The following is a 26,885-nucleotide window of genomic DNA, read 5'->3' on the forward strand; positions in this document are numbered from 1 at the left end:
TCCATGCGCCCCTTTCGTTCAGGTAATCGCACGTGAAGGCCAGCCAGTGAATTTTCTGTGTCGAGCTGAAGGGGAACCCGCGCCTGCTATCGTCTGGATTTCCCCACAGAGAAGACGAATCACATCCAAGACTTCAGGGCGCATCACTGTTCTCCCCAGTGGCACCCTGGAGATCCGCTACGCCCAGCTTACTGACAGTGGAACGTACATCTGCATCGCCAGTAACGCCGGAGGCAATGACACCTACTTCGCCACGCTCACCGTGCGCGGACAGCCACTCGATGCCGCCTCAGCCTTCTTTCTCAACCGCTCGCTGTACAGCGGCGAGTTCTTCAACGACACAAATCTGAACAGCACACGCGTTTTCCTCAAGTTCACCTTGGACCTGACCACCATCTTGGTCTCCACGGCGATGGGTTGCATCACCTTCCTGGGGGTCGTCCTCTTCTGTTTCCTGCTGTTGTTCGTGTGGAGCCGGGGGCGCGGCCAACGCAAGAACAACTTCACAGTGGAGTACTCTTTCCGGAAATCTGAACCCGCCACCGGAGGCTCTTCAGGAGGGACCAGGAAGTTCAACATGAAGATGATATGAAACAACGCAGCCAGGGGTCCCTCGGGGGAGGCATGAGCACGTCCCAAAAACGTGTTTGACACACGCAAACGCACACAGCCACTGACTCGCAAAGAAGTATGAATTTAAGTTCCTGTCTATGGCTCTAGTCTAAATTGAACGGCCACATAAAAACCAGAGCCAAGACTCAATTTGGTTCGAATTTTAAAAGACAAACAAAATGACCCTGATCTCTCTGCCTCTCTGTGTTTTTATTCAGCTTGTGGCTTCAAACCAAGTTTGACTGATACTGTAAGGAACAACAGTGTTGAAAGATCTCTTTGTCATTCATGCTTGATAAGAAGAGAGTTAAGATTTATAGGAGTTAAGTTGTAAATTGGCATGATTACTGAGCTGTGGAGCGCTGGTAGTCCTGTCTCTCGGTTATATTAATGAGAAAATGAAAAAGATTTCCTTTTTCATTTAAATTTCCCTTTACTGTACTTCGTGCAATGAGGGATTTGAAAAGAAATATAATACAGAGACCTGGCTACCAGCCATTTAGAGAATTTGTAGCTATGCTCTTCCAAAGTCTGCCTTGTTAAGAATTATGCATGTAGATTTGCAGTTGAGAGTTAAGTTGTAAATTCACATCATTGAATAAAACATGGTTTTCATAGACAATTGGATATGTTTTCTACAGAATATACATATAATATATAATATAATATACAGCCACTGTGGATTATATTGAGTCAAACGCTTCATTAACATCACCATGCGCCATTTGCTTTAATGAAATTAAAGCTTAATGGATGCATAGAATAAGATCTGATGAGAATCAGTGGGTTTGGATCACATTAATGACAAACAGACAAAAGAAACACAATTCGGCCTTTTTCCTTCTTTGTGAGATTCTGCGACAACATGAAGCTGTGTGAGTTTGGGACGAGCGCACTGGCCGAGAGCTGCCGCGGCCGCCTGTGGCCCGGAGGGTTTGGTTAGGAAGTCAAGCCCACCGGACACAGGCTGCCACGGTAACCATAGCAACCAACACAAGAGAGAGCAACAGGACCAGGCCGATGGCTGCAGGAGGGGAGCAGGGGAGGGAGGATGTAAGTCACAATGACCTCTGCCCTCTCTCCTCCTACATCACCATCCTCATTTACGCTCTTTGATCTATGTGTGAGGGTCGACCCGCCGGCCTCATCCTGCCCTCTGCTGTGTTGGTGGTCGCCTGACCTCACCAACGCTGCCCGGGGGGAGCAGCCTGGAGAGTCAGGTTCATACTTAGAGGCAGACAGAGGACACACGGTCCCACAGGTACATGATCACGCACAACACTCAACATCCCAGTAGTGGAAGACACACACAGCAGCAGCAGCACGTGTATAGCACCTTTTCTCAGGAAAAGTGAAACTAGCCTGCAGAGTGGTTACACATGTTCACTCTGTTCAAATGTAACATTCCAGCAATACTGTATGTAGAGCCATAAAGCCAAACTTCATTCTCCCAGAGAGAACTGATGTAAATTTGTGCGTGAAGAAACAAAGCCATAGTTTGTGTAGTGTAGATGTTTTTTTATACAGTAGCGTGTGCATGATTCAGTTATATAATTATTGCCACTGCCATCTTACAAGCTGTCGTGATGATCACAAGACCATCTGCTGTCACTGTGCTTCACCTCATTACACGCAGACACACAAACACCCGGAGAGGAAAGAGGTAAAACCACATCAAGGCTGTTTGGACTGATAGGAGCAACAGTCACAGTTACACATGAATAAACACATGAACCGGTGTGCGACACTGACTGCTCTCTGTCTGTCTCTGAGACGGCCGGTACGCGAATGTCTCTGCCCCCCTAGCCCAGTGCATCCCCCCTCCTCACCCCTTACCCCCCCACACACACACCCCCCACTGGGTCCTCCTTTGGGAGGGGTCCCTGGCTGGAGACCGAGGAATCAAAATGTAAATGAAGTCGTGTTAACCCTACCCACGCCATGTGCATCGTATAGTGGAGAGTAGTACTGTGGTTTTAAAAACAGAAAAAAAAACATAACGAGAAAAACTTTCTTTGAGGTGTTCTGTTGCTTCAGTTGTTGTTCTCTGTGACCTTTTGGCTGTTTCCCGTTTTGCAGCTCCTCATCCTCCATGTGGGACTGTTCTGTTCTCAACACCTTATGAAGCACACCGGGGTGTGTGTTCACATCTCAGCATGTGCAGAAGCTGGAGGCACACAGCAACATGCTGATCAAGATGTAATCATAAGCAATATGGTTCATGCAAGGAGTGAGAGAGAAAAAAATATTTGCAGAATTGATTGTTTTGTCCACCCAACAGATGCTTCCCACCAGCAGGTCTGCACATCAGTAATGCGAATGTTGACCTGTAGGTTAAAGAGAAAGTAAAAGTAATCAAATATGTTTAATTTAGTCCGACACACTAACAGCATAAGGTTATATTAGCTTGAGCTGTGGTGGGAAAATTGGGTTCGGATATTTTACTTAGAAAAAGTTGTAATGCTACAGAGTAAGCCATTACAAATAAAAGTTCTGCATCTAAAATCCTATTTTAGTAAAAAACACAAAACCACTGGTTGCATCATAAAGTACATAAAGTTAAAGTATTTATGCTGCAGGATGGCTCATTTCAGGGTGATAAATATTATATAATTGGATTATAATTATTGTTTCAGTAGTGTGTATCACTTTAATGGTGTTTCTGGACTTAAAATTAATTTCTTTACTGTATACTTCTAGATAGCTTAATCTATATTACATAACATAATTTAGTAGTTGATTACCGAAACAGCCAGTTAGTTACCCTTAAAATATTCTGACAAAGATCTGCAAATTTCGAATAATGCTCTTTTTTTGTTCCTTGTCCCTGAAAGACTTTACTGTCAAAGCGTTCTTAAAACATTTCCCAACGTCCTTCCTTTGTTTTCATGTATCATTGTGGGAACGTTTAAAATGGTATTCAACAACATCCCAAAAACATAGTAGAAATATCGCAGGCTAAATGTTCTGCCTTAGTTCATATTCTATTCATCTAAACACTGTCTGTCTGCTTTGGCCTCGATGACATTTCTGAAGATATTTTTTTTGAATGTCGGTTTGAGAACCTTCTTCTTTTGCTGTCATGTAACATAATCTGACAACCTTGACAGCATTCTCCAAAACATTCTCTGTGTGTTTCAGTTAAAATATTCTTATTTAAAGTTTAACCTTGCACATCATTTTGAATCAGAAATATCTTTAATACGTTCTTTAGCAGTCACTACAAAATGTTTTCTTTACAACACTACAAGAACTTGTAGGAAAATGTTGGTGTTGTGGAAACATTGACTGCTATCTGGGGATGCCCTAAAATAAATGTATATTTGCCTCCAAAATATAGCGGAGTAAAAGCGCAAAGCAGGATAACATGGAAATACCCAAGTAAAGCAAATCAAAGTTGTCCATCAGCTCAGTATTTGAGGTAATGTACGTTCCACCGCTGAACGTTAAAAGCATTCAGAAGTTTGCAAAAAGCCAGCTCCTGATTTTAGGTCATACTGTAAATAAATAAATAAATCTGATCTAAAGCACCACCTACAACACTTTACATAACCAGCTTATGTTTTGGAGATAATTTCCCCCAGGTAAGAGAAAACCTCAGACTCCCAAAACTTTGGCAAAATAAATCCAGAATACTCCCTTTTTGCCCCTTTTTTAAGGGATGATGAAAGCGTGGCTTCTGTGTCAGGATGAATAACTGAAGAGCTTTTAAAGATTCATGAGGCCGAATGAGAATAGATGAACAAATTGGCCTGGTTTTTAACACCGACTTCAACATCCTCTGCAGCCATTTTGGATCCCGTGGTGTTGAGAACAGGACGCTGCCCTCATGGACATCTCCTCTCCCCGAGCCGACCCTTCTGTGTTTCCATTCCCCGTATTTCTCAGTGGAAACTAGGCTTAGAAGACAGTGAGGCTGTCTGTAGTGTTCGTCGATGGTGTTATTGTGTAAACATCATACACAAATGTAGGCGTAGACGAGGATGTGTTTCATTTTAGTACCTTCTTCTACTTCTTCTTCTCCTCCCCTCTTTGCCGTCCTCCTCCCCCTCTTCCTCCCCCTCCTTGTCTTCTTTGCATTTCCAACCCTCGTCGTCCCTGTTCACAGTATTAGGCTGGAATATGGTTGTGTGGTAGTAGACACGTATTCTGTGTGGTTGCTGTTGTCGTGTTTTGATTGTGTTGCTCCTCATGATGACATCCAACACGGAGCAGTGATCGGAACAGTGGAGATAAGAGATGAAAGGGGTGACCCAGGTTCCCTAAAAAAAAAAAAAAAAAAAAAAAAAAAAACACTGGTTCCCATTTCACATCCTACCCATTCCTGAAAACAAACAAAACAACATATCTGGAACTTTCCCGCTCTGCACAGTGTCGCTCTGGGATCTTTCTCTGGATATAGAAACCAATGGACTGGACTGTATGTATTTTGTCTTGATGATATCTTGTCACACTTTAACACATGAAGAAACGGGGTTGGGAAGTTGACTAAAAGCTTACAGTCACTCTCTGCTCACTGAGGTACAATGAGTCATCTTCACACTGTTCATTCATTGAAAACTGACATTTCAGAACTGGTCAGGGTTGGAAACAAGCGCCTGTAACGATTCACCAAGTCTTTGAAAGATGGAGGAGCTAGTTTTGCTTCCAGCTAAAAAAAAATCTGTCCAACTGAATTTTCCTTCATTTTCAGAGCTTTTAGGAGTATGTTAAACATTATAACTGACAGTTGCCAAGCAATCCTTCAGCAGCTCTCCTCCAGAAAGATGCCAGTGCACACAGCTTTGCAGCCAAGCCACTTCACTTCACTGACATACTCTCTGTGTTTGTAGATACCAGCGGAGGCAAGCTCTATTCATCTCCTCTGCCATGTTTCTGGAGAAAGTAGGCTGAGCGATCCCCCGCTCCCTCCTCTGGTTTGTCCTTGCCTGGGGTTGCTGTAGTGTAGTCTAGACGCCCCATTTACAGCAGCAGCAGCAGCAACCTCACAGTTAGGATGCCTTCCACTGGGAAACTCTTCAAAGACACAGACCAAAATAAGAAAAAACCCGAAGACACCATAATCATTGCGTCATTAGCAGCCAAGCCAGAAATGTTCAGCTTATTTTGGGGTTTCTAACACTGTTTCCATTCTATTTCTAAATTAAGAAGGCTTTGCTTTCACCCCTCTGAGCTGTTTTCTCAATGTGTTGGACACGAAAGAACAATTTCAGTCCCACCTTTAAGGCTGCATTTGTCACAGCCTTTGTCTTCGTTCATTTTGGATTCAATATTAGCTCCGACTAAATCATGTCTCACTCCACATCCTACAGCTGCTGCGGTTTTGATTGGATTAGACTTGAGTTGAATTATCAGAGCTGAGATGAGCAGTAATGGGATGACAGAGAAGAGAGCTCGGCTGATTGGGTGATTACTTGGCTTATTAGTCCCATTTTCATAACAGGCCTCTCAGAACAGAGTGTCACACAAATACTGGAGTCTGGATTCAGTGGGTTCCTTTGGGTTTTTTGGCAGAAATATGGCATGTGGAGATTTTCCTCGATTGGACAAAGAGATGTTGTCGTTGCTGGCTGGATATTCAGGTAGAACTGGGCTTGTAGCAGCGCTTTGCTGAAAGATTGTTTAAAGCACCTTGCATAAACAGCTGCTTCATCTTAACCTTGACCAGAAGATTACCAGCCCCTCTTCTATGTGACAATAGTGACCCCCAGTGGTCAGTGGGAAGAACAGCAACAAATGGGGGCCATGCTGCTGATGCTGATGTACCAGAAATGTACAGGATGGTAAATTAAAACCAACAGCTCTGGGTCTCTTAGCAGTGAAACGCTGAAGAGAGAAAATTGACTGTTAGCTTCACAAGTCAGTGCTTCACTGATTTCCTTATAGCCATAGCGTAACCTCTCTGCGCTGGGTGTGAGGGGCTGCTGTTTGCAAAGTCATCAGGAGTGGCCTCCATCTGATCAAAAGCAACACCTGGTTTGCTGGGACTCAGTCTGTAGATTTAACACTTTCTGATGGCCCCTGCCAGCTTCACTAAGACATGACAAACTAAAAAACAAAAATAAACACACAGCATCATTCTTTCTCTCTATATGACCGAGTGCTGATCAGCAAATGATTGGTTTACTCTCTAGAGACAAATAATTAAAAAAAAAAAGACTTCTTGTTCTCGTGGTCTTAGAAGGTTAAATCTATGCATGCCTTTTGTATACAGTGATTGGTCTTGCCAAACTCGTACGGAGAGCCAGGGGTGCCATTGTTGCTGGCCATGGGACTGGTTGAAACAAACTGACAATGCATTAAAATGTGATGTGAAGAATATCTAAAGAAGCGTGCGTCTTACATAGGAAGCATTTGTTTACTCGGGATGATTGTACTTTCACACATATCTATCCACAAACGGACGACCTGCTCAGATGTATAAGCTGTAGATAAAGCGATTGATATTCCAAGCAGGATGGTGGGACTGATCAATGCTGTATGGGGATAGGATTATTAATGGCATACTTTCATTGATCTATCTTGAACCTTGTCACTCTATCAGAATCCCTCTGGAGGAGTAGGAGGAGGCGCACGGAGCTCTTACAGACCTGGCTGGCACTCATTCCTGGGTTTCCACATTACCTTTTCATAACAATTTCCTCTTTTAAGAACGAGATGGTGCCAGATTTTTTTGCGCTTTTATCCTCCAGGTCTGAGCCAATATTACGCTCTCTCGCCTCTCCCACTCTTCAGAGGAAGCTTGGTGTAGCTCTGTGTTTGTTGGAGTCCTCTAATAGAAAAAAAAACTAATGCTAAAAAAATCAAGTGTAATTCTTAGATTTGGCTGGTGTAAACTCATCCTCTCCTCTATTTTTCTGTCTCTTATCCTCTCTCTGTCTACTTCTCTCTCTCTCTTTCTTTCTCTTCATCAACCTGGCACCGACCTCGTTAAGCGTTTTAGAACTGTTTTCTTTGATCGCTCTCAGTTTTTGCACTAATGCATATTTGCTCCTCTTTGACACGGTCATTACTGACTTCTGAAACCTGGGAATGGGTGCTGAGGGCTCCAATTAAACGCAGAGCTGATAAAAAAAAAGAGAGAGAGAGAGAAGTAGTTCATCTTTTTTATTTTGAATGGTGACAAACTATCAGTCATCAGTGCACATGACTGGCTCATCAAAGAGACTGTTAGATGATAAATACCACATTTGGACTGCTGGATTTTTAACATGTATATTTTGTGGCGTAAGCGTGCGGATCCTTGGATGTGAAGAGCAGAAACTGTACATATTAGATCTCTTAGCCATATCACGTCATCAAATCTGTAGACCTCCTTGCCATGTCTGACAGAGGAAAATGACTGTTGAACTGTAAATAGTGTAGGTATAATAGCATAGGATTTAACTGCTGCTTCTTTCCTCCAGGGATCGCCCATGTTTTGCTCAGTCCCATGGCTGCTTGGTCTCAAAAGGGAAGGAAAAGACAATAATGTACTTGTCTATAAAAACACATATGAGTTCTTTTTTTATTTCAATGTTTGTTTTATATACTGTCTGTCTTGTAAATGAACTCCTTTTTCGTCATAAAAGCATGATGTGACTCTGTCGACTGAGTCCTGTGTCCTTTCTTGTCTCATCTATGGTGAGCTGCAAACACACAAGCTACACAAAACGTAGGTAGACAAAAGCATCACATGCATGATTGTTGAGCATCCTACCGCAGAACTAGAAGCACTAACACGCTGCTCTAACAGCCTCCACTCTCCAATCAGGGCTTTTGTCAGATTTAGCGCTGTGACTCCAGCAGGGATTTCTCCTCCTCGTCTGCAAGAGCATCACTGAGGATGCTGCAGGACTTCAATTACGGGGACAAATTATACTTTGAAAAATAAGTGATCATACAAAAGAAATTGGAAATTTCATCAACTCACCTACGGGAAATTTTTTAAGTCTAATTCCACACATTTTACTTTCAAAATGTTCCTTTTCCAACGTCTGTTTTTTTTATTTTGCAGCTCCCTCTTTCCCACAGACCGTTTTATGTCATTATGTTGCTTTTCATCACAAAGTCTTTGTCCAGTTGACTGATTAGATGTGGCTTCAGAGTGGATAAATGGACAATCGATGCTATACTTGCTTCTGTCTCATTTGTGCTGGTTCACAATCAAAGACTTTGTCATGAAAAATGGGGTTTTGAAATAAGTGTTCTAACATATTTAGTTAGGTGGTGTTAAGGTCAGGGTTATACGCAGATCTGCTGAGCTATTTTATGGCCTTTGCCTTGTAAACAGGATCCATTATTCACAAACGTTGCTACAAGGCTGCTAGTGTGCTATTACCTAATGTATTAGATGTCAATTTCTCCAACCTAATAATATCAATTGGAAACTTTATAGGTTGATTTAGGTAATTTTAGACTCTATGTGTTGAAATTTATCTCTTTCTGAACAACAAATATATAAATACATCTAAAAAAAATACAAATTTCTCACCTTAATTTTATTTTCTGCACTCTGCAGAAGGCTTTGGAGCATGATTTGAGAAATAAAGATACAGAGAAATGTAACTGGACTTTTAGCTGCATTGAGATGTGAATATTTTAAAATTATCTAAGCATTTTAGTAGTTTTAATTTTGAGTATATTTGATCAAGTTCCCTAAAGGTAGCAGGTTGTTTTATGGTAAAAATAAAAATAAAACAACAACAACAATAACAAACAAACAAAACACTTTTCCATTTAATAACATGATGCTTATTTCCTTAACTTTATCTTTTATTTATCCTTTTTTGTTTTTAAAGACATACTATGTTTAAATATAAACCTCAATAAATTAGACCAATTACACACAAAAATGCTGGTGCATCTTTTAGAATTTAAACCTTTGTGTTGAGAAATAAAATGTCTAGAAATTCTGTGAGTAGTCATAAAATATCAAAAATCTTAATTAAAACTAGAGACCATCTATTTGGTTTCTGGTGAAACTTTTTCAAATGGTGGAGCTTCTAAAATTCTCTTCAGTATTAAGATATATTTTAGCATAGGGACTCAAGTGTCTGCACATTTTTATTTTCACACCACCAGATGGCAACAGAGCTCCACAATAGGAAACCATCACAAAGAAAAAGAAAAGCCAGTCAGCCAATCGCTTGTTTCTTTATTTGTTTTTTGTCAAAACACAAAATTTAACCATACCGGTTTTCATTCAGTGTATTATTTGTTCCAGTTATTACTCGATTCTTCCTCCACAGGCTGAAGGCAGAACAACATTGACTGACAGACTCTCTGCATGACTGAGATGAAGATCAGAAGAAAGGCTCTCTGTGTGACGGCTGCATGTGTGTGTGGGTGTGTGTGTGTGTGTGTACATGCATGTGCATATATGTATGCAGGCATTTGATCAACATCTTCGATTAGATGTCCATTTAACCAGTCAGATCCCCACCGCCACCCCCTCATAGCCGGGGGGAGGGTCCTGAAAGCCTCTGCCTCCACCTTAAAGGTCACGCTGCAGAGGTCAAAGGCGATCACACACACACACACACACACACACACACACACACACACACACACACACACACACACACTCTAACACACCAAGAGCCATTCTCCCCCCCTTTCCTCCCATCTCTCCTGTCCAGTCAGTTTCTCTGCCCTCCTCCATCACTCGCTTTCTCTCTCTCCCTCCCTCTTCTTCTTTTTTTTCCCGCCTCTGCTCTATTTGAAATTGATTGTCTCTACCATCACAAAGACACTTGGTTCTGATTGATTGATCGGTAAGGGAAGAGGGAGAGAACATCGACACCGGGGCTTCCAGAGCTCTGAGGTCTGTCTGAAGGAAGAAAAAAAATAAGCAAATGACGCCATTTTGATGCATTGGAAGGAAGGAAGGAAGGAAGGAAGGAAGGAAGGAAGGAAGGAAGGAAGGAAGGAAGGAGCCGTATTTCAGCTGCCTGTCTGTCTGTTTGTTTAAGCTTCGGCCGGCTCCTAAGGCAGACAATTCTCCCAGGCCGATCAAATTCAGATTAACAGATGAGCTGGAATGAAACTCGCACTCAAACCTGCGTGATGAAACGATACAGAGATGGAAGTGTTTGGGGGCTATCGCACACGAAGGGAAGAGTTACAACAGGAGGGGAGAGACACAGTAATGAACCTGAAACACGTACAAATACACAGATTTTATACAAACAGCACATAAAAGACACAGAGCTAAAAAGAATGTAAAGATTACTCGGAAACCAAAACCCAGCCGTTTGTTTTCCCGGCTTCTCCACCTGTAGAGGTACAGTTCATCCTGCTGTTTATATACACTTATATAGTATCCATGCATAACAGAATCGCTCATCCCACCCCTAATGACAGAGGTGCTTTGGTTGGTTCTCTTTTTTTTAATATGGGAATCACTTTAACACACACAGGAGACAATCTTCAAACACAAAATTAGCCAAAAAAAGTGATGCAAAACTGAAATGATCGTGTCCTTGATGCAATGTTTTTACCCTATTCTCAGATATTATATCCTTTCCTAACTTTTAATGTCATCCTTATGCACATTTCTGCCCCAGTCTTTCGATTAGTTCCACAAAGGACACCGTGCAAATCTACAAATATAAATAAACTCAAAAGATGCTAAAATCATACAACAGCTTACGCTTGAAATGCTCCTTTGAATAAATAAAAAAATAAATAACCAGAACAATCATTTTTGCCGTGACTTCAGCGCCACTCTCATTGCTAAACGTCGTCATTATTGTTTCACTACATTAACCTTTACAATAAAGATTTTGAGGTATATCGAGATGAATTGTCTACACATGCCTGCCTTGTTGTAATGCTACCCTGGACAGAGGGACCAGCGGAGAGGGCTTTGGATGGGCGGAGGTCACCAGCGGGCATCATGTGTCTTTAGGAGATGGAAGGTGGAGAAATTTCTGCACTGATTCCTCACTGGTTGACAGCAATATGGGTTCAATTTAGAGGCCGGCCAATGAGGCAGAGTAGGGGGCTTTGTAAACAGTCAAATACACACACACACCTACACTCGGATTACAAATTACACAAAAATATCTCTGGCTGGAGTGTGTGTGCATGTGTGTACAATGGAGAGTGAGTTGGGATAGTCAAAGAAACAAGAAAAAAGGGTGACGGTAAACAATCTTTTCCCCTCTCTGTGTGAAAAAAGGTGCTCTTTGAATGAGAACAAAACTGAATTTTTAATGTCATGAGGACCCCTTTACCCAGTGCGTGCCCTCCGTTCACTTTAAACATGTGTGTGTTTACGTGTGTGTGTGTCATCAGAGCAGTCCAACTCCTGGTTGAAGGAAAAAGGCACTCAACTCTTCCCACACCGCAAACACCCCGTTGTGTTTGCCGTGCAGCGTGACTGCTCTGTGGAAGTGCAAACCCGCACCTCTGCATCTACCTGCGACTCTGCATGTGTGTGTGTGTGTGTGTGTGTGTGTGTGTGTCTGCATGTGTGTGTGTGGTGTTTGTGTGAACACAGCAGGATTGAAGTATCTTTGGTATTGATGGCCGTGTCACAGTCGGCGTTATTCTGAGGTAGCCACACAAACACACACTAATGTGTCTCCACCGCTAACTCTCTGCTTTGGGTCACAAATCTGCACTTTTTCCCTCCTCTGGACTCCTGGAAGAATTCCTAAATGACACCTCCATCAGGAAATCTGTTGTAGTGCACCACTTAACGAGCAGTTAGTGGAGGAATGTCCCCTTAAATGTTAAATGGTTCCTTCCAGTCTCATGATGGGCCTCTGATGCTCCTGCCTCCCCTGCTGCAACCCTTCTTCCTCCCGTCTCCTCTCTAATATGATTATCTCCCGCTAGAAGATGCTACACAACAAGTGGCTTTGCCCACTAAAATAAATAACAAGAATAAGAACAATTCGAAAAAGACACAAAGAAAATGAACACCATCAGCAGAGGAATGCAGCGACAGTCCAGTTCAAAGAGGTCAAAGTTTAAAGATCAAGGAAGAGGTCCTTCACGTCCAGACAGTCCATCTGTTCGCTCACACAGGCGTTCACAAATATGCACAGTTTGTCACTTGTGGTATCCCTTCCTTGTCTGTGCATAGGATCAGTCTATGACATGTTGATTTGTCTTTTTTTGTTTGTTTTCGATCTTTAAATTTTTTACATTTTGTCGACAAGGTGCTTCTTTACATATAGTTTCAGCACAACATAGCACAATAGTCACGAGAGAGAAACCATGTGTCTATGGTGCTATTATTACCCGCATCAATAGTTAGGGAGGGGAGGAAATGAAAGAAAGACACATCGGGGTGGGGGTGGGGGGTAGCAAGAGAGTAGATAAATAGAGAATAGATAAGTTGGAGAGAAAGAGAGAAGAAATCAAAGAGTATTTACAGTTCATTGTGTTTCACGTTGATCACATCAGTGTTTTTCTGAGGTATGGAACAGGCAACGTGCCCGTATAGTGCTCGCAGTTTGAAGGTTGTAATGACACAGACCGGACACAGCGGGGCGCACGGCGACGGAGAGGCCTGCGTCTGTTCTCTGATTATCATAAAGAGGCAAACGTCATTGGCACTCGGGATCCTGTATTGTGACATTTGACCTCTGTGTTTGGCCACTAGAACAGAGCAGACCCCCCTCCCTCTATCGCTCCCTACACTCGGGGGCAACGCTCTCTAATGAGCCGAGCGTCGCCCCTTGTTTGATTGTTCTCCTTTTTGTAACCTGAAAATAACCTCTCAAGCAGCTACACAGTCTACGCAGGCAGCCATACAATGAGTCTTAATAGACGGACATTCAAATATGTATCAAAGGGTGTGAGGATGATCACGTTTTAGCGTTTTTGTCTGGGGTTTGCAGGGCGACAATTTTGCCTAAGTCGTGTTTTATGTGCGTCCTAATGCAAATTTACACTGCTGGCTGTAATGTTTTGGCCTGCTGGAGATATGAAGCTGAAACTACACCAACATGAAGAGGCATGTTCACATGTTGGTTTAAATTGGCCAGCAGGTGGCGCTGTTACTCTGACGTGGAGCGGGGCTGAGAGACTGCAGGGGAATTTTTACGCGCTTGGAGCACATGGAGCATGTAGACTTTTACGCACATGCACACGCACGACAAACACGCATGCATGCAATGATGCAGAGCCACGAGGTGGTGTGTGGTTAGGACCTGCAGAGAGCGTTTCACAGACACTTGACACAGAAACGCACCTCATCAATCAGCCTTTAGGCGCTGAAATGAGGATCAGAGCGCAGCAGATGCACCTGCCGTCTGATCTCTGGCTGATTTGTGAAGACCGCTCAAGGTCTTAACGCTACCGATTCCCTGAAGCAAAAAAAGGTGAGGGAAAAGCTCTCTTATCAAGGCTTCAACTCAGACCCACAGTGTGGTGGGTGGGTTTTCTTTGGTTTTCAGGTGGATTAACTGAGAGCCACGTGTGATTGTTTGAGGGAAACTCTCTTAAAGCTACTGGATTTGAAGTTAGTCCCTATACGCATGACATTCAGATTGAAAAGAAAAAAGAAAACACATGGAGAGAAGATCTGATTCATCTGCACAAGTCCTCAGCACTTTGCGCAGGTGAATCAGATCTGCAATTACACACCCAGCAGCTCTGCACGATTAGAGCCCACTGCTTTGAGGTGAATGAAACGTCTCCGGCCAGCCCCGTCAGGCCTTGGAGAACGTGGTGGCAGAGGAGGTGCCGGGTTGGATCGGTGACGCGCCGCTGTTGTTGTTGTTGTTGTTGTTGCTGTTTCCGTGGGGCGTGTGCACGTGGCCGTGACCGTGCACCCCGTGACTGTGCTCCTCTGTGTCCCAGCGGTCCGGACAGCGGCGGCGTGAGTTCATGAAGAAGTTGGAGACGGTGGAGAGCTCCAGGCCCAGCTGCTGGGAGATGGTGAGCTGCATCTCCTTGGACGGGCGCCGGTTCTCTCTGAAGATGGCTACCAGGGTGCGACGCTGCAGGTCGGTGAAGACCAGTCGCTGCTTCTTTGGCACCTGGTTGCGCTCTCGGCCTCGGTCCTCCTCCTTACGTTTACAGGCTGCAGGCAGAGGGAAGGAGAAGAGGACAGGAAAGGACAGGTAAGTTTCATCATGTAATCTGAATACAAAATGCAGAACTGGACGATTAAGAGAGCTGCAATCAATTCAACACGTGTCTTAATTATTGAAGGGTTGATGGCAAACAGGAAAGAACCAAAGAAAACAAGACAAAAAAGGGAAAGGGTGTGTTTGTGTGTGTTATGGGAGTCCTAGTGCTTTATTTGAATGTAAAATGTAACTGATATCATGTCTGTGTAGGTTGTCAGTCATCCTAACAGCATCAAGTCCATTAAAAGCATTGATGCAAGTTTTTTTTAAGTCCAATTTGTTGAATTAGATCAACGTTTTAAGTTGCAAACGTTGTGTTGATAGACTGTGTTGTCATACTAATCTTGCATTAACCTGATATTGTAGCTAAAACTCAAATTCCTGCATTAGTTGATTTTAAACTAAGTTCAAGTTACTTCATTAAATGGCTTGATAACAAAGTTTTTCTTTACCATGAGGTTAGGATTCAGGTTTCCTCCCTTATCTTGACATGCATGGACAACTACAGACTGTTAAGACCAGCAATTAAACATCATTTTGACTGTAGAGTGAAAACTAATCCCTTATGTTCTGTAACTCGGTGTGGTGTGTTGATTGAACTTAATGTTATTAGAAGTTGTCATAACTCAAATAGTTGGATGCCAAATTTTGTTTTTTGTGTCCAAACATTACTTTTAAAAGTGCAGCAGACAGCCTGTGTTGGCTTCAAAGAGAAGTCCAGGATTAAATTAAACGTATAATATTGGAAGAAAGGCATATTTGGAAGACAAGTGAATAAATTAAAAAGTACATCTAACAGAGATGGGTTAATAAAGAAAGAATAGAGATGTTGAAAACAATGGGAGTCAGAACTGGAGACCACAATATTAAAATGTGAGATGCCCATAGGATAAAGCGGTGTATAGAGAATGGATGGATGCTGAGGGTGAAGATTTTAGCCTAAAGAAAATCTCCTCTAAAGCAGAACTTTGGGTTATTAGATCACCTTGGCATTGTTTTATGGATATGCTGGTGATTTTTGTATTCTGATTGTTGTATATTATTTATTGTGAGTTGCTAAACATGTTCTGAGTGTTTAGACTGATTTCTTACCTTCCAACAGGACACTATTATCTGTCAATAATAACTTGGGGAGTTTTAAGTTGTCTTAGTTTTCAGATCAAATCCTGAATTTAACCATTTTTTCCGATGTATTTTACCTTTTCCCTGCATTTTTAAACAAACAGATGTCAATATTAAAACAAATAGATTGACTTTAAATGTCAAATGTAAAATAAGATTTTACAAAATGTTTTTACTTTTTTTAAAGGTAAATCCATCAATTTTATAGGTGAACAGATGTAAAGTTGCATGTAAAACTCATTATACTTGACATGATAGGAAATTAGCAGCAGATTTTTTTTTTTTTTGCAAATTTGAAACAGAAAGGCTGTTTTTAAAGCAGTATTTTGAAATTGTTTAAATATTTTTTACATAAATGATATAATAAAACCCAACCAATAATGGCCCATTAATGCAGCATAAAGCCAGATTCTTTGCATTTAAAAATAATTCACCACATTTACAGGTAATTTCATTGTTTTTTACACATGTAAATATATTAAATTAAAGCTAGAAAATGTATTTTGCTTATGAAAAATTACTGTTTTGTGTGGGGTAGTTATTTTCACATATTTAGCAGTGATATTTTTGATTCCCAGGTGCTTAAAAATTATATTTTTTTTACTTCTTTTTTTTTACAGTGCACATTTCCTGTTGGTGAGTTCACAAACACTCCAAGGTTTAAGATTTGATTGTTAAACAGCTAATTCTTACACAGTCAGAAAACAGTTCAGTTTTCCACCACCAACAGATTCATATTTACGATGTACTTGGTGGATGGATTTAACTGAGTGTGAACACCCAGATGTCTGATTGTCCTTGAATGCTACACTAAAGAAACTAAATATTTCCGGTAACCTGAAAAAAATGATTGAGGAAGCTAAGTGGATGAATTTCAAGCAAGTCTGAAATCACACAAGTCCATCTTGGAAGTGTGGACATGAGCTGAAAGTAAAGGAAATGAAATGAGTCTCAGACCTGCAGGGCCCGATGAATGATCTAAAGAAGGCTACACACTGTCAGTAAAACACACTGTTAATGTTAGTTTAGTTGCTGAACATCTATTTGTCAGCACAGGTGGCAATAAATGAGCTTTGTGTGCGTAAAGATAAAGAAATCCCCTCAAACGCAGAGGTTGTGGTGGACAGAGTGTCTGGCCTGAGGGTCTGTGCGTCTTGCTGAAACTGGAGGAGCGTGATGTGAAATGCTGACAAAGAAGCGGTCTGCCGTGGCTGGATGCACCGTCAGTAGGCTCGGCTCTGGCTGTGGAGACTGGAGGGAGTCTGTTCTGTTCTGCTGCCCTAAAAAGCTGCAATGATCGATTTTCCGCGGTTTTCTCCCGAACACGTGGTCCAGTAATCAGGGCTCCCTTCCCCACCCGATCGATCCCCATCGATCCGCGAGAGCGAGGTGTGTGTGTGTGTCTGTGTGTGTGCGTGAAGACGTGTGCGCGCGCCTCGCACTAGGGAGCTCGCGAACGCGCTTTGTGACAGACAGATGAGGAGAAATTGTTTATCTGTGGAAGAACAAAGGAGATGTGGCGCAAAAGAAGAGTGGCAGACATCCAGTCTGGGAGCTCTGAGGAGGACAAAGGGTCGACTCTCAGCTATAAAATCACTGCTTGTTTCTGGGTTTTTTTTGCATTTTGAATGCTCAAGTGCTCGTGCACGATGGAGAGTGAAATAAGCAGAGGGGAATGATATTAATCCCAGGCTTGGTGACTGTTTGGAAAGAAAAGAGGGAAGGATGAGAGGAGGGAGTGAGGGAGGATAAATAAGGCTGGCTGCAGTGTGGAGGTGGTGTATGCAAATGATTGATGACTTTACAGCAGGTTTAGACAACAGCAGTAAACAGATTTGACTGTGAGGTGGGGATCAATATGAATGTGCACATGTGTATGCATGCCTGTGTGTGTGAGCGTGCATGCGTTGTCATTGTTCATGTTTTGCTACTGCAAGCGAAGCAGAATTAAGATCTTTTTCCTCAGCCTCCAGTGCAGGTTACATCTCTGTTCCCCACATCAGAGCCTCGGCAGATACATCACTCCATCCCTACCTCCACTTCCTCAACTGTTTTCCTCTTGTTGTTTTTCTCAATTGTTTTAATTTGCCCTCAGATTGATAGCCCCCATATTGATTGATCCGCACTTCAGAACCATTTCATGGAACGTTTATTCAATTGGTTCAGGCCCAGCCATGCCAGAATCTCCTCCAGGCTCTCTAAGTGCTGTCTCAAACCAAACTCAATACTCCCTAATGTAATGACTGAATGCTAGTGCTAATATAGTGATAATTTAATATGTAATGCCTGTTTTCGAACAACTTCTGCTACCGGCCATTTTACAATGCCAACACCACTCTGGTTCTCCTCCATCAGCTCAAAGGGGAGCTGAGCAGAGCCTGTAGAGGGAGCAAAGCACATCCGCCATCCTCGCCACTGGTACCAGGGAGTTAGCACAAGGCCTGGGCCTGGTCAGTACATATTTCAGATAATCAATAGGTCAATTTCAAATGAGACTCCTCTGGCCTCCTGAACATTCCCTGCTGCAGCAATGGATAGGACCACAGGGAAGGAAGAGAGGGAGCTGCTCATTAAAGCTGCCTCTCTAGAGACAAGAACCAAACCGTTGTAGGCCGTCTTTAGTTGCCTCATTACCAAATGGGCTTTTCTGAATAGACAAGCGGTGGCGCTCAGCGGTCTCAAGTGGCACTTGCTCGTGTCGCCTCTTTCATATGTCCTGGTGTCAGCGACGCCAAAGGTATCAGGCAACTGCCACTTTGTTTAATCTCAACCTCTCACCGATACAAAGATTAACTCGCTGGCTGTTCAGCATGTTAAGTGGCACTTGGGCCTCATTTAAGAGCAGCTCTGCTTTATGACTTAAGTGGCTGCTGTTGTTTCTGCTTTTGCCTTTCAGTGTGTGGGCAGCGTGCACACACTGCTGCAGCATATATGAAGAGGAAAGGGGCAGTATGTGTGTGCTGGTTGGGTTTAGTTTGTAAAGTTGCACATGAGAGACTGCTGTGGCTCTATATAGACTATATTTACATGCTTTCAGACATGTAGAAAATGTTCTCTTTGGAGCAGTCTAATGTCTTTTCTTCAAAAAATAATTAAAATGATATGAAATCATTCTGTTTTTTTGCTCACAAATTCAGCTGCATGCAAGATGCATCAGACTGACCTGAAAAGTCAGTTTCTGTTTCCTCGTGTGTCAGGAGTATGGCCTCTGCACTAAATCCTGATGCTGCACCCATGTGTTTAACATGATGAAACTTTATTCCTTCAGCAGAGGGATGTGGAAACAGCCGTCCATTTTCAAACTCTGCACATGCATCCGAAGCAGAATAACAACATAAAACACATTTGAAAGTGAAGGGGGCTTTAAGTTTCCCACTGAATAACATAGGAAAACAGCTGATTGGAGTTACACAATAGTTGAACTATGAATAGGATTCAGTCTGAAGACACTCTGTCTGCTGTGTTTTGAAATGTTGAATGTGCTGGAGGAAACATGAGCTCCTCAGATATCATCTCCTCAAGGTATCACAGTGAGAATCTGAAAGCCAATAAGTGGATCTATCTTTATCCTCTGATTTGGAGACATGACAATGCAAGTGTGTGCTTCCTTTCTTTACTTCTCTCTAGCATATCTACAATCTGACACATAGTTAACATCAGTGGTGGTGTTAAGTGTGTGAATGAGGGTGTGTGTGTGTGTGTGTGTGTGTGTGTGCAGATGGGGCATGAGGGGCAGACGGTGAACTAACCGCACCGTGCTGCTGCTAGTCGACGCCTGGACGGACGGATGAGATCGGGCTTTGTGTGCGGTGAGACGGGCCCTCTCCCGCCCTGGACGGACTACTGCAGGCGAGAAACAGTTTGGTGTCAATCACTCTCTGTCACACCTCTCAGATGTACGCTTATTGATTATATTGATCATATTATAGGCCTATTCATTGCTGGGAAGTAGGTTAAAAAAAAAAAAAGCAAAGAAAAAACGCCCGGATGCCACCCGTAAACAACAACAACAAGCGGCGGATTGGAAACCAAACCGTCCCTTCATCCTTAAAAATACTCTCCATTGATTAGGATTGGTTTATTTGAAAGCTGTCGTTTCTTCGTCGGTTTTAAAGCCTGTGTGTTGTCCTGTTGAGGCGACTGATCGGCAGCTTTACAGCCTCTCAGCTATCGGCTTGTGGTCTATAAACCGTCTGCGAGTTTCGCGCTAAATGCTGTTTTCAAACCTCTCCGCTTTTCCTTAGCAAAATGTGAGTCTCTCTTTTTCATCTATTTTTTTGTGGCAGTAAACAACTCACAATTAAATGGAAAATTTCTGTCCAGAGAGCGCAGGCTTCAATCTAATATTTGTGTATGATTTTGTGACCCTAGACACGGAGAAAAAACTGAAAATGCACCACTGAGGGAAAGTTTTAAAGAAAAGCAGGTTATTATAAAATAAAATAATGCTCAATTTCTATTAGCTAAAATGTCTTTTTTTAATATGTCATTAAGGGATTTAAATAATGGGAATTTTTGGTGCGAAGGAATGTGTTGTAATATATTTTTTTGTCGTTTGTTTTTAATGCTTTAATTTTGAAAGTGCCAGCCTTTAATTTAATGAGAGCACTAATGAGCGAAATATTCGGTCTGTATCACATCTCTAACAACACCGACAGACAGCACAGTGACTTTTAAAATTTGAACTTAACGAAAAATATATTTAATCTAAATCAGTTCTTAAGGAACAATAGTTGTTAATTCGACCGCCAATTATTAATTTATAAATTAAATGTGTGTCGGTTTCCCCTGGTGGGCCATAATTATAAGAAACTAAATGGAAAACTAAAATACGTGGTAATATTTCACCTCACACCTCACACACACCCACACACAGGTATTCTCTAAAGCTGAAATAAGTTCAGGTATGATGAAGTTGGAAACCAAGCATGTTATTCCCTCCTGACTAATTTAAAATGACTTAAGGGTTTTATTGGTGTGATGCTGTGTGACAATAGAGGAAACAATAGTCATCCAAAGTGTAAACAAAGAAAAACTGACAACTTTGATTAAGGGATGGGTCAAATCAAGAAAATTACAATCTGTTAGAATGTTTAGATACATTTTTATCATGAGAAGGAGATTCATACTCAAAAGAAGAGTATAATACACCTCTGCCATCTAGTTTCATCCATTTTCAAACTAAACTCATCCAACACACAGCTATATTTTCATATTTAGATAGAAATAATGATTTGGAACACTGTAGAATAAGGAACTAGCTTTCAATGCAGGCCACATACATCTAATTTATGTCTTTTTAAATAATTTCCCGGAGGCTGTTTTGCAGTTTGCATGAAGCTCTGCAAGTATTTAAAGCGTTTTCATCCTCTGCCTCTCCTGTAGGTTTCCCAGCACATTCGCTCTCATTCATTCATACTGAGTGTCAAAATATTTCACAGCGGTGTGCCAGCACTGGCTATGCAAAATCAGTCCTGTCTGTTCCACAGAGAGATGACCAGAGAGCAGAAATGAATTAAGGCTGGAAGGCGAAGGATCTGCTTTTGCCGATGCTGGTACAGAGCCAGGAGAGAAAGAAAAGGGGGAGGCAGGGTGGGAGGGAAGGAAGGAGAGAGAGAATATGAGGGCGCAGAAGAGAGGAAATCAATACCGATTCAGAGCGAGTCAGATAAGCCTGAACAATGTATAGTGCAGACACACTCTATAACCCAGTCACACACGTGCATGTGAAGGCACTCTCTCTCTCGCTCGCGCACACACGCATGCATGTACGCACATGCACTCAATGAAATGTGCTCGCAGGCCTCCATAAAGACGCATTACAAACCCCATAAAGCATAGCAACCTTTAAAATCAAATGACATCACAACCTTGGATTGCTTTGAGGATTCGCTGACATGAGCAGAAAGCACTCATTACTACGTCTCCATAGGCTTCTGGATGCTCTGATGCCCTTTGTCTGCTGGAAGATTCTCTCTGGCTCCGCTCTTTTTGATGTTTGTGTTAAAATATCAGCCCTCATGCTCTGATTTCGAGCTGAAATATCGGCGGCTCCTTTGTTACAAAACTCAGCAGCCGTGGCTTCTTTTCTGGGCCTCATAAATGCATTCAGATGTGAGTTTTCTCAGCTCCTGGAAGTCTACGCCATCCCTGCTGGTGTCAGATGTGCTGCTATTGATATTTCGGAGGATGTTTTGGGGGTGTAAACAGCGATTTTCAAAACCACTTACACACCCTCTGCCGTGGTGTTTAGGCAGGAAGGCTGCTGTGTGGTCCTCGGCTGTTAACCACAGATTTGACTTTGCTTACCTAGAAGATGCTGTTACAAGCGCTAACACTGCCTCTCTCTTCCTTCCCCTCTCGCCTCTGTCTCCCTTATACTTATCAATTATTAAGGTCGGTATTGATCCTTTCACTACCTTGCCTCTATCTGGCTGTTCACACAAAGCCCAAACCTGCCTGCCCTCACTCAATCAATGGCATCTCCCGACTCCTGCAGCTCTTTTTTCCCCCTTTCCACATGTCAGTTTTGCTTTTCTCGCTTTTGCACTTAAGCCGGTTTGACTGAAGTTTTGTACATTTCCAATTTGGCCCATTTGGGTTCCTCGGAAAATATGAGAAGCTGATATTAATCTTTCATGGCACGGGGAAAGTTTGACAGGCATTCAAAGATGGAGAGCAGGAGGGGAAGGATGGAAAATGGCTCTGTGTGCAGCATTGTTTGACTCGCATTCATCCTCTTCTTATCCTCCGGTCAATGTTCTGTGTCTCTCTCTCTCTCTCTCTCTTTTGACGATCTCCTGAAGCCAAACAACTTGCCTGCCTGTTGCCAGGTTAACCAGTGAAAGATTAGTGATATTATTGTCATGTGCTGCAGAGAGGCGGAGGAGGAGAGAGAGAGAAAAAGAAAAACAGAGAGTGGAGAGCACCAGGGAGTGGGAGAGAAGGGGGTTGGGAAGGGGAAACGGCCTTATTGATCTCCTATGTGCAAAGCCAGGCAAACACTGAAAGGACAGAGCAACACTATTAATGACACTCACAGCCTCAGCTACTAATCCTCATCTATCTATCTCTCTATCTATCTTTGCATTATTCTCTCTAAATCTAATGTCTAATGTTGATCTTCTGGACTATATTATCCCCCTGAACCCAGTAGGACCACTGTTGGTTCTGCTCTTCTGAGTTATGAAACGAGCAGTGGGGAAAAAAATCTGATGTAAAAAGTGCAATTTTTAAGGAAAAAATTGAGTAAAAATGTGGTCATTTTTTCCCTCCCTTTGTGTTTTACAGCTTCAAAAAGTGTATTTTCTCTCTCTTTTCCTGTTTATACTGGTCCATGTTACCAATCTCCACCCCAGTTGCAATCAATATTTCATCAGAACAGTTCGTGCAGCTCAAGGTTGCCTTGAAATAGATCTGGGGGATCACATCTGCAGGGCTGGACTTGTATTATACGATAGTAGATTTCATGTATTTGAAATTCTTTCTTTTTAAAATTTTTTTTAAATAAATAAGTTTGTGTGCTGCATGGATGGGAGAATATGATCCGATTTTTTAAAAAAATGAAATGGTGAACTTTATGGTCATCTAACTTCACACAATGGAAACACTTCTGCCCTGATTTTTTTTTAACAGAATCACACACCAGTAATGCGTTTCATACCTTTCCGTGTTCTAAATGTAGAGCTTTTACTATAGAGTACTAAATGAAAAGCCGGAGAGACCGTGCGGTTATTGCGTCTTTCAGCTCCCGATTCGAGTATTGATCCGTGTGCCACATTTAAAAGGGAGAGTGGGAACTGGAGTATTGATCAGGCAGCCTGGGGTCACCCCGCTTTCTCCCGCGCAACTAGTTGTGCTCAGTATCCCCACACCTCCTCCTCCTCCATCTCTGCCCTGTGTGTGTGCTGAGCACAGAAAACAGGCGTCGCGGGAGGAAAACTATTTCGAGGTTTATTGTGAATCAATCACGTTTTGCTATGTGTCGATAAAAAAATATAGACCTGCAAATTCAGTTTATAACCGACCGCAAATGTACACAAAGCATTAATGTTATTAGTTTCTAGAGATCTGAATTAAATGCTAATAGATTTGTTCTCTGTCTGTGGATTGGCTGTGTTTGTTTAAGGTTTTAGGGAATCAGGATACAGTTGGTTTACTGGATGAAGCCGCTGCGCACTGGAGCTGTCCGTGGTGCTGAAGCTTTAAGGCCTCTTTGCCGCAAGTTTTAGTTGCTACTCAGGATATAACGGTGGGAGGTGACCGGGCTGGTTCCTAACTCACACTCTTTTAATGTGAAATAAGAACACTCATGGGACTGTGTCTTACCGGCAAGCCGGAGCGCAGACATCCGCTGGAACTCGGGCTCCTGCAGCCACTTCCACATCCTCCTGAAAGTCTCCCGGCCAGACTTGAGCTTACTCCACGGTTTGGGGTTCCGTAGCAGGTCTGACAAGGTGCCCTGCGACCGGCTTAAGATCCTCTGGGCGAATATGGCCTGCGGGATGGAGTACCGCTTTAACTCGGCCGTTATCCTCTGAGCCACCTCCTTTGTGTTGATTTCCTCCGCCTGGATGCCCGAGCCTGATACTCCCTGGTTGGCTCCGTGGCCGTGCCTCTCCCGGTCCCCCAGCATCACCGCGCCGTTCGCCTGCGAGTGGAGGTGACTGTGCGGGTGGTGGTGCATGCCGTTGAGGTTGGAGATCATGCCGTGGCTGTGGCCCCCTAAACTCCTGGCCAGGTGCTCTTGGTCGCTTCGGGACAGCATGGACGCGTGGGACTCGAAGCCCGACACCGGGGACAACATCTTGGCGTCGGTGGAGAGGTGCGCGCCGGGACCGTAGGCTGAGAGCGGCTGCTGGGAGTTGTGCAGGGAGCCCAGCCCGCTGGACAGCGGGGAGAGCGAGCCGTGGCTCATCCCGGACACGGACATCTCTTTGGGGTAGTGACTGTACAGGTTGCCCATGGAAGTAAGCCCCCGGTGGTCGTCCCGCATCAGCGTGAAGCTCCCACTGACGTTCCCGGCGGAGAGTCGCTGATGGGCGGCAGCGTGGTGGTGGGAGTGCGGGTGGTGAAACTTATCCGCGACGGTGGATATCGGAGGTAGATGCTGGAGGGGGGTCAGGGTTGTGTAGGTGTTACTAAGGCTCATCCCGGTCTCACACATGCTGATGGACGGATGGAGGTGTCCGGATAACGCGGACGGGTCTGTCCGGTAGTCCCCGCCGGTCCCTTCCAGCAGCGAGGCCATACCGGAGACCATGGCTGACCGCCCACCGGGAGCGTGCGAGACCAGATTTCTGGGAGTGGAGCTGGGGGACGGCGACGGCCGAGCGTGCGGGGAGCTCATGAGGTCCCCCGCCTGGGAGTGCGAGGAGACGCTGTGAAGGTTCTCCATGGTGAGCTCCATAGCTGAAGGATAAACGTTCCCTGTCCCACCCTCCCACCCTCTCCCCCTATGTCTCCTCTCTCACTCAGGAATACGCGCTCTTTCTTTACCCCCTTTTTTAGCCCTCCCGGAGCAATAAAATCACCAACCGGTTTGAACGCCAATCCATTGATTAAAAGGAAAATCTCCGATCGATCCGGTGCGGTGAAGAGAAGTTCTGTTGTGTCCGAGGCGGGCTCAGAACCAAGCGACTCCGCGGCGTCGTGGCGCTTTATGCATTCATGTGGCTGGGAGCTCTCCAGGGCTATATCTCATCTCTGGTCCAACAGCGCTTCCACTAAGAGCAGGTTGAGCCGCGTGTCAGAGAGATGGGAACGCGCCTCAGTGTATTTAAAACGTGGGACGGGCACGAGCAGAGTTGTCTAAACAGTCTTCCTCAGTGGGGTGAAGACGCGGCTTTCCAACCTCTAAATCGGGTTATCTCAGAGTGCCAACTTAACTTGCGTCTGCTTATTGTGTAGAAAGTGTAAACGTACTAGCGCCAAAGATGACTTTTAGATGTGAGCAGGTGTGCGCACGCGTATCCGGGCCGTGCCTGTGCACGTGTGACAGAAACAGACAGGCAGATGTCCTGACTCGCGATGTGCGTAAAATACAGTCCGTATCTATTTTACGCACGCAGGAGTTCCTTACAGATAAACTTTGTTTTCCCACGGACTGTATGGTTTTGCATTTATGCGCTTAGTGATATACCTGATCGAAGTATTGATTGACAGAGATTAATGACGTGGCGCAGGCCGGCTGGGGGGGGGGGGGGGGGGGGGTTGGGAGGAGGAGAGGGGGGTGAAGGAGGTCACAAAGTTAGGATCCCAACGCTGCAGGCCAGAGAGAGAACAAACGCACTTCACCGCCATCAGAAATATTATTCTGTTATATATTCCATATGGTGCACTAAAAAATAAAACTGAGTTACAGAAGGCGTTGCAGCAGATGAGGGGGAAGTGAGTTTCTAATTTACTAGAATTTATGGAAGAACATTCTACAACAAAATAAAGGTCTGATCTTGAGAGGTACCAGCTGAGATTTAACGCTGAATTAAAATTTGGATCACCGCAACGTAAAGCTGTAAAATGCTTAGAAACTTCTTACTAAGACTAATAGTAATCACAATAAGCTGCTTTCTTCACGTGTTATTGTCAATTTTACATGAAACTACATTTGTTTTCGGACAGATATTCTTCGCTAGATGTCCATAATCTCTCTGCTCACTAACTGAAAGAAATAAATGGACACTGGGACAGCTGCAGGAGCAGATCGGCTCCGGGCTCGGTGCCGGTGATTGATGCTTTTACCGTCCGCTTCATTCAAGCGTCCAGCCGATATGCAGATGCTGCCCGTTTTATCTGACTGCGTGTGTGTGTGTTCGTGTGTCTCTTCAATAGTCTGAGGAAGTCTGAGAAACTTTTGTGCCAGTTTGTTGCGACCCCACTGACTTATCTTTGTTATTATTATTATTATATATAATTCATGGATTTCTACTGTCGTTCTCAGTGACTTTGGTTTGCTGTACAGAACCAATTAAGAAATTAGGCTACAAATCGAAAATAAAGATATCTGTATTCTGTATCCGCATTGCAGTCTGTTCAAAGTAGTCTTCCAAAAAAAAAAAAAAAGACTTTTAATTCAGCTGT

General features: G+C 43.4%; 2 protein-coding genes across 2 annotated transcripts in view; one reads left to right on the forward strand and one right to left on the reverse strand.

Moving 5' to 3' along the window:
* LOC110967137 (leucine-rich repeat and immunoglobulin-like domain-containing nogo receptor-interacting protein 3) overlaps nt 1-8,200 on the forward strand; it is a 52,724-nt gene extending 44,524 nt beyond the window's left edge. Inside the window, exon 4 of the mRNA XM_051952968.1 lies at nt 23-8,200. Coding sequence (XP_051808928.1) covers nt 23-592 — 570 coding nt within the window. The 3' untranslated portion in view covers nt 593-8,200. The remainder of the gene's footprint in view (nt 1-22) is intronic.
* A 1,536-nt stretch (nt 8,201-9,736) lies between these two features.
* onecut3b (one cut homeobox 3b) lies at nt 9,737-25,228 on the reverse strand. Its single transcript, XM_022216658.2, has 2 exons — nt 24,135-25,228; nt 9,737-14,635 (listed from the first exon to the last, which is right to left on the reverse strand). The coding sequence occupies exons 1-2, from the start codon at nt 25,213-25,215 to the stop codon at nt 14,262-14,264; spliced, it is 1,455 nt and encodes a 484-aa protein (XP_022072350.1). The 5' UTR covers nt 25,216-25,228; the 3' UTR covers nt 9,737-14,261.
* Between the last annotated feature and the right edge of the window lie 1,657 nt (nt 25,229-26,885).

This window comes from Acanthochromis polyacanthus, chromosome 9 (genome assembly GCF_021347895.1).
Source record: "Acanthochromis polyacanthus isolate Apoly-LR-REF ecotype Palm Island chromosome 9, KAUST_Apoly_ChrSc, whole genome shotgun sequence".
NCBI lineage: Eukaryota > Metazoa > Chordata > Actinopteri > Pomacentridae > Acanthochromis > Acanthochromis polyacanthus.